At 37.2% G+C, this 9000-nt stretch overlaps 1 protein-coding gene across 1 annotated transcript; it reads right to left on the bottom strand.

Annotated features, from left to right (window-relative positions):
- Positions 1 to 2987: 2987 nt before the first annotated feature.
- LOC135199385 (zinc finger protein 665-like) lies at positions 2988 to 8152 on the bottom strand. Its single transcript, XM_064227368.1, has one exon. It carries the CDS (start codon positions 6193 to 6195, stop codon positions 5002 to 5004), a length of 1194 nt encoding a protein of 397 aa, XP_064083438.1. The 5' UTR covers positions 6196 to 8152; the 3' UTR covers positions 2988 to 5001.
- Positions 8153 to 9000: the final 848 nt, after the last annotated feature.

The following is a 9000-nucleotide window of genomic DNA, read 5'->3' as shown; positions in this document are numbered from 1 at the left end:
CCGTCGTAACCTTGGAATTTGCGTTGTAATCTAACCAGAAACTTAGTTTTGTTAATTATGTATACTGGAAACAAGCAATGATTTTTTCATTATTTGCGCTTTTGGACTGTTATAAACTGCGCATCCCAAGCTAGTGTATTCATTCGCTCGGAAACTAGTTCCGCATATGAGGCGTCACTAAAAAAATTTAAAAAATAAGACATAAAAAGTGTCGAAAATCATCATAACCTCAAAATTTTTGTTGTAATCTAACCAAAAACTTATTTTTATTAATATACTGTGCTAAACTATAAAAGGATTCTTTTATCATAGTATGCGTTTTTTTTAAAAGCATCGTTAATCGGAGTGTCGGAAGCATCAGCGTCGTAACTCGGAACCATGCGTCGTTAACCAGGGCGGGATTTTTTCAATGAATATTTAAGAAAAAGCGTCGTAACCTTGGAACGTCGTAAGCCGGAGCCGTCGTAACCCGGGGACCGCCTGTAAAAGGTTTGAAAGATGTAAAAGGAGGAAAACCTCCCAGTTGCACTATGAATCAAGTGTTAGGAGACGGTGGAAAGTAAGATGAAGAAAGACAATACGAAAGGAAGGACAGTAAAAGGAACGAAAGTGGATGCAGCTAGGGGCTGAAGGCATGCTGTGAAGAACCTTAAATAATGCCTACAGTACACCGCATGAGGTTCACTGATGGCAACCCGCCACACACCCCCACCCCCAACCCTGGGGAGAACAGTGTTTGATGTAACTTCTGTGGTTTCATGATAAATCTGAACTTTTTCCAAATAACACCATCTTTTTACTAATTTCCACAACTGCTGCATCTGTATCAAAACCTTTAAATGAGTTCACATACACGTTTAGCAGATTTTTCCAAATCCCATTCATACATTCTTTCTTTACCTCCTTCCAATGTTCAGAATGGCATTCAGAAACTTGCAATCCTTCCAGAAAGCTCTGAGCTCTTTGTCCTCATTATCCACAGCCTCAACAAACATATTCCGAAGCCAATTGGCCTTGAACATAGCCACGGCGCCCTGATTCATGGGTTGTACGAGAGAAGTGTTTGGTGGCAGAAACACAACTTTTACTCTCTCATTGATATCTGCGATGTGATGAGGGTGGCTGGGATGCATTGTGAAGAATTAGAAGAATTTTGAAGGGGATGTCGTTTTCCCTACAATACTTCATCACTTCTGGAATAAAGCAATGCACAAACCAGTCTTCAAATAGGAAGTGGAGTCATCAATGTTTTCTTATTATGCCGGTAATGCACAGGAAGCATATCTCTGCTGATTCTGCTGATCTTTGTATGCCTTAAACCAAGGGAACATTTGCCTCTTTGTGGATGTAGGACCGTTCAGGCATCTGCTTCCAATACAGTCTTTTTGTAGACACTGAAGATTTGATCTGGCAAGTACTACCTTTCACCAACAATGATCTTATGCAAAGCATCCTTAAATTTACGGCTCCTTCAGCATCAACGTTTTGATACTTCACCACTAATTTTCACACCATTAAAATTATAGCAGGTTTTGAAACACTGAAACCAGCCATGACTTGCTACAAAATCCTTGGTGTGGGTATCATCGTAGTCTTTCTTTAGTTATAAAAAAACAAGCAAGCCTTTCTTTGAATGGTCAAGATGCTGAGTGGCATATACATTTGTATCTGGTCCTCCATCCATGTGACCAGCAACTGCTCCATTTCTTCCAAAGGCCCTGATCTCTTCTTTTTTTATTATTATGGAATGAATTGAAGCGGATGACTTTAGGGCATCCATTATCCATTTCATTTTAATGATGGTGGATGCTGTTTACTGCGCTAGAACCTTATGTGCTATGGGGGTGACTGCCTTTCCTGTGCTAAGCTGGTTGATAATTTTCATTTTCTGCTCTGAAGTGATGGCACACTTCTCCTTCGTCACACTACCAGCAGGAGATTCACAATCACTGCATTTGAATGGCTTCTCTCCAGTGTGAACCTTCATATTACTTTCAAGACAGGTTTTCCAAGAAAATGCTTTCCCAGTCTTTCCATATAAATGGCTTTTCTGGGCCTTATGTTATCCTTAATTTTCAATTCATATCAGGGGTGCAATGGGCCCTAGCTTAGGGTCTAAGGCTGTACTTCTATATTCCACTAGCCTTATATCTGAGGACTCTTTTCAAGATGTTTACCGTTCCTCTGAGGTCAGCAGTCTGCACCTCATTTATACTTGGGCAACTTGGTATTACCTGAAGTTATTTTCTCAAGTTTTTCTTTATAAGACCTGTTGCCACTACCACCACAGATATTATTTCTACTGCCTTCAGTTCCCATATGCTTTTCAGGTTGTTCTTTACGTCTTGGTATTCTGTTATTTTGTGACTTTCAGATATAATGAGGCCAAAGTCACTGGGTACTGTCACATCTATACTCTTAGCTGTTTTTTCTTCCTTGTTGCAGATCACAGTATCAGGCTTTATAGCACCACCTACAATATATCTCCCTGTTGGAATTTCCTTGTCATAAAAGATGGTAACCGTCCTATTGGAGGTGACTGGATCTGGTTCATACTCCCACACATTTACTTTTACTTCAATTCTGTATTCTTTATATATTTTCCAATGCATACACTTACAGATCTTGCTGTGGCAGGCTGTGTAATGAACATCTGCAAGCAGGATCTGGTAGGCTATCAGATGACCAACACTCTCTCCAGTGTGAACTGTCATATGAATGTTAAGATTACCTCTCAGAGAAAATGCTTTCCCACAGCCATTACATTTAAATGGCTGCTCTCCAATGTAAACCTCATATGACATTGAAATCAGTTTCCTTAAAAAATCCTTTCCCCCTAATCATTATATTCACATGGCTTCTCTTCAGCGGGACAGAAAATCTGGCAGTAACTGAGGCAAACAAAGGATGAAGGAGCCAAACAAAACCAAATAGTGACCTTCAAACTAATTTATTATTAAGAAAATTTACAGAAGAGTCATTTACATCTATACAAATGAGTCCGGTTCATAAGTAGATGGGCATGAAAAAGTTATAAAATAACATCATAAAGTCAGTACATAAATGGCCAAGAAACAATGATCAAAAGCAAAACAAAATGAGTCAGTAAAATAAATGACCAAAAGTTAACTAAACATCATAGTTACATTAAATATTATAGTTATTTTAACAGCCACTAAATTCATAAAAATTGAGTCAGTAATATAAATACACAAGAAGCATAACATTCAAAGCCAAAAAGAGTAAATATGTAAATGCCAAAAATCAATAAATAAACATCAATCATAGCCATTAACAGCACAAGTATTATATTTAAGAGAGTCAGAAAAAAATATGTGAATCAAATGACTTCAATTACTACATTAAACAGAGCCAGTAAAATCTTATGACCTCAAAAATTAAATCTGAAATTACAGATAAAGCAAAAGTAAAAACAACCACACATCCAAAATAGTTACTATTTTAGCAACAGCATTAATGAGGCAAGCTTAAACACACTACTCCTGCAAAATACTATCATAACAAAAGGTATACATTGCACAATTATACATACTACATAAAAAGCAATAAGACACTTGAATATTGTGAGATCTTTGTCACAATACATCCCTTAGCCCCAAACAAGAAATAAACATGACTGTGTTAAACAAATGCAACCACAACAGGGCTAACAAAGATGAGGTGATCATCTAAAACATGCAAGGCAGGAGGTCACAAACACTGATGAGAAACAACAATAACCTGCGATGTTGCAATACTCAGACGATATCCCACACATAGATGAGGTTAACCAAGAGGGCGAGGTTGTTCCCAAGGGTGCAATGGGCCCTTGACTGGGGTCTATGGTTGTACCTCTATATTCCACTAGTCTTATATTTGAGGGCTCTTTTCAAGATCTTTACCGTTCCTTGGAGGGCAGCAATCTGCACCTCATTTATACTTGGGCAACTTGGTATTTTCTCAGGTTTTTTTTATAAGTCCTGTTGACTCTACCACCACAGGTATTATTCCTATTTCCTTCAGTTCCCATGTGCTTTTCAGGTCATTCTTTAGGTCTTGGAATTTTGTTATTTTGTGACTTTCAGCTCTATTGAGGCCAAAGTCACTGGGTACTTTCACATCTATAATCTTTTCTGTTTTTTCTTCCTTGTTCCAGATCACAATATCAGGCTTTATGGCACCTCCTACACTATATCTTCCTGTTTGAATATCCTTGTCATAAAAGATGGTAACAGTCCTCTTGGAGGTGACTGGATCTGGTTCATACTCCCACACTTTTTCTTTTACTTCAATTCTGTAATTTTTACATATTTTCCAATGCATATATTTCCAGATCTTGCTGTGGCAGGCTGTGTAGTGACCATCTGCAAGCAGGGTCTGGCAGGCTGATATCAGATGATGATCACTCCAACTGCTGCATGACAAAACCTACACTGGTCACTTCCTGATATGCCTGCCATTTTCTTGAAGCCATATTACCAGCATTTCTTCATTATAACCTAGATCTCCATTTCTTATCCATCTAAATAATTCTTCTTTGTCTATGCACCTTTTTTCCTGTTCTTCTTGAAATCTTCCCGCCCTTCTATGGTCATTCCACTTTCCAATTCCAAGTTTCTCCTCTCTGTGACTGTATCTCTCTGGCTTATGTTTTTCTTAATTTTCAATTTATATCAGGGGTGCAATAGGACCCCACCTGGTGTCTATGGTTATCTCTTAGAGAAAAAGCTTTCCCACAATCATTACATTTAAATGGCCTCTCACTGGTTTATGTTTTTCTTACATCCAGTGTAAACCTTCATATGAATGATTACCTTTCCGAGGAAATGCTTTCCCACAGTCATTACATTTAAATAGCTTCTCGCTAGTGTGAATCCTCACACGCTTGATAATTTTATCTTTACGAGAAAATACTTTACCACAGTCATTACATTTAAATGGTTTCTCTCCAGTGTGATTCATTATATGATATTCAATATGACCTTTACTAGAAAATGCTTTCTAACAGTCATTACTTTTAAGTGGCTTCTCTTCAGTGTGAACCCTCATATGACGTTGAAGATTACCTTTCACAGAAAATGCTTTCTCACACTCATTACATTTAAATGGTTTCTCTTCAGTGTGAACCCTCATATGACGTTGAAGATTACTTTTCACAGAAAATGCTTTCTCACACTCATTACATTTAAATGGTTTCTCTTCAGTGTGAACCCTCATATGACGTTGAAGATTACTTTTCACAGAAAATGCTTTCTCACACTCATTACATTTAAATGGTTTCTCTTCAGTGTGAACCCTCATATGAATGTTAAGCCTGTCTCTCCGAGAAAATGCTATCAGACAGTAAATACATTTAAATGGCTTCTCTTCAGTGTGAACCCTTATGTGACGTTGAAGATGACCTTTCACAGAAAATGCTTTCTCACACTCATTACATTTAAATGGTTTCTCTCCAGTGTGAACCCTCATAGTATGAATGTTAAGATGTTCTCTCCGAGAAAATGCTTTCAGACAGTCATTACATTTAAATGGCTTCTCTCCAGTGTGAACCCTCATATGACGTTGAAGATGACCTTTCTCAGGAAATCCTTTCCCACAGTCATTACATGTAAATCGTTTCTCTCCAGTGTGAACCCTCATATGAATGTTAAGATGTTCTCTCTGAGAAAATGATTTCAGACAGTCATTACATTTAAATGGCTTCTCTTCAGTGTGAACCCTCATATGACGTTGAAGATTACCTTTCACAGAAAATGCTTTCTCACACTCATTACATTTAAATGGTTTCTCTTCAGTGTGAACCCTCATATGACGTTGAAGATGACCTTTCACAGAAAATGCTTTCTCACACTCATTACATTTAAATGGTTTCTCTCCAGTGTGAAGCCTCATGTGCTTGTTAAGATTACTTTTATGAGAAAATACTTCCCCATAGTCATTACATTTAAATGATTTCTTTCTAATGTGATCCCTCATATGACTTTCAAAATGAGTTTTTTGAAAATATTCTTTCCCACAGTATTTACATTTAAATGGATTCCCCACAATGTAAGTCCTCGTATGACGATTAGGATGAGTTTTTTTTAAAAAAGCTTTCCCATTTTTGGGCCTTCTTTCCATGGTGTTTTGTTTCTGGGAAAACACTTTACCACATTTGTGGAACCTGAACTGCCTCCCTCCAGTGTGAGCTGACATTCATGTTCTGAGGTGGCATTTCCAACAAAACTGATTTCCAATATTTTACAAACAAATATCTCCTTTCTCGTGTGAGCATTAGTATCTTTTTCAAAACTGCTTCAGTTTTTCCAATCATGGAAAGTGTACAGTTACCACAGGTGTCAATGTGCTACACAACAAAAGCAGACTTCCCACTTCATATACCAGGACAATAAACTATACCGAAACATTAAACATGACAAGAATATCTGGTAACATCAACCAATGTATGTCACCTTTTGCCCTCAGTCCTAAATTTCCTACAAAAATCTCCAGAAATTACAATATTCTTGATGGAAGGGTGTCTGAAATGAGAAAATACAACACAATTAGTAAAAACAATGAGAAGTATGTCTATGAAAATGAAAAAGCAATTTTTTAAAGCCTCTTGCCCTTTTCCAGATAAACAAATCAGAAGCCTAATAAAAGAGTATTTTCTCACACAAAACTGCCATGAGCACTGAAACCTGTAAGCATGACACAGTCCAAACTCTTAAATCAGGGAACCTTGGGACCAGGCAGCCACTGCTGTACAACAGAAAATCACAGAATATAGAATACAACCCCTCAAAATGAAGCCCTATGTAAACAGTCTTGCAAATTAATTCCACATACATCCAGCCTAGTTGCCAACTTATTTTGCAAAGTTCACACACCACTTTTTATTATATTTTATTACTCATATATTTTCACTAAATCATTTCATAACTTATGTATTTTATTTCTTTGAACTCTTTCTTCATACCATATAATAAAAAAAAAAAAGTATACTTCATATAATGCAATTAGCCCACATTCCTGAGCTAGCCTAACCATAAGTCAACTTATGAAAAATTCGAGTTATGAAAGCAAATACGAAGATTTTTTTGGCTCTACATACGAAAATAGTTCAGGATACGAAAGGTTGTTGCTGTAAAGTCCCGAGATTCGCCCCGACCACCAATAACAATTTTAAAACTCGCACACCGCCAACTGATTAGACTCGCCACCATCCTCCCACTCTCCCATTGGTTCCTGATGCTAGTCACCGCCATAAGATCCTGCTCTCCTATTGTTCAGCATCTCTCCCATCATGCTTGTTACGGACCAATTCTTAAATACTTAAAAGTTTATTGCCGCCAGATTCAGGCGCATAACATATTTAATTCATTGTCCTTTTATCACATTATATTTATATAGCTTTAGCTTTAATAATAATGATCTTCAGCAGAAACATTAGAGTGGAATAATAAAACATACGAAAACATTTTAAATAATTATTAACAAAAGAAAACCCCATAAACATATAAACTTAGTAATGGAAAACGTTACAAAACAATCCAAGTGAAAGTTACAATAGTTAACTAGGCAATGAAATTCTGAAAGTTACAGTTTCTTAAACGGAGGTGAGGCAAGTATTATATAATTAATAATATTGATCCAAATGATCAGGGGGACACCCCACGGGAACATCTGCAAGAGGGACAAATCACATGGTTGCTACCAACAATCAACAACAGGGCTAACTTCCTCGTTGAGACGAATCCTCATCAACTACATCGTCCGGGAATATATACCGTGCAAGTTCATTGAAGCATTCAGCTTCCACAAAGCGCGCTTTCTCCATAAATTCGCTACCTTCGTAGCCAACGATGCACGATTCCCAGGACGACCACCGAAGTATAGCCAAAATCACACTCGCAACGCACAACTATTAGAACGTCCACCCTCTTCTACTGCAGAGTTCCGTGTCCCGCCTGAAGTATACCTCACGCCTCCAACGTCACCTGCTGTAACAGTAATATTGACATATAATTAGGGAACTATGGTATTTGTAGAATAGGTAATAACCCAAAGCAGTAGTTTTGGAAAGAACTATTTCCTACAAACTATCGCGGGATCGTAACAATGCTCTACGTAAAGGCATTCTTCTTCGCACTAGCGTTATCGTACGCACGCGGAATTCGTTCATTCACATATACGATTTCGTTTGTTAACGTAAATTTGTGTTAGTGATTTTGTTGTACTACTTTATCGTGCTGTGTGAGAACTTAATTAGTATACTACATAACTTAACCCTCTTACGCCGATTGGACGTATTAAACGTCGAGTCAAAATGTCTCCCGTATGCCGATTGGACATATTATACGTCGACTCAAAAAAGTTTTTTTTTAAATTCGCGGAAAAATACTTATAGGCCTACCAGCCAAAACTTTTGAATCACGCGCCTTGGGGGATGCTGGGATCTCACGGATCAAGGCGTTGTTTTGTTTACAATCGTTACGCAGGCGCGCAAGCGCGAATTTCTTTCTTATCGCGCTAAAAAGTATCAGTGACACATCTCAAAAATTATTTCATCACTTTGACATAATTTTTGCACCGTTTTAAATTATCCGTTACATGAAGTATTATATATGAAAATGTGTGCAATTTCATGTAGAATACAAAAGAAAATTACTCATGATTGCAGCTTTTATCAGTTTTGAAATATTTTCATATAAATAACGATAAGTGCCAAAATTTCAACCTTCGGTCAACTTTAACTCTACCGAAATGGTCAAAAAACGCAATTGTAAGCTAAAACTCTTATAATCTAGTAATATTCAATCATTTTCTTTAATTTTGCAACAAATTGGACGTCTCTAGCACAATATTTCGATTTATGGTGAATTTATGAAAAAACTTTTTCCTTACATCCGCTCGGTAACTCTTCCGATAATTTTTTTTCGTGTGATTGTCCTAATGTTTGCACCATTTTAAATTTGCCGTTACATAAAGTTTTATATATGGAAATGTGCGAATTTT

Source organism: Macrobrachium nipponense, chromosome 25 (genome assembly GCF_015104395.2).
Source record: "Macrobrachium nipponense isolate FS-2020 chromosome 25, ASM1510439v2, whole genome shotgun sequence".
Classification (NCBI taxonomy): Eukaryota; Metazoa; Arthropoda; class Malacostraca; order Decapoda; family Palaemonidae; genus Macrobrachium; species Macrobrachium nipponense.
Note: the sequence above shows the minus strand (reverse complement) of the source record. Positions and strands in the feature narration are given on the sequence as shown.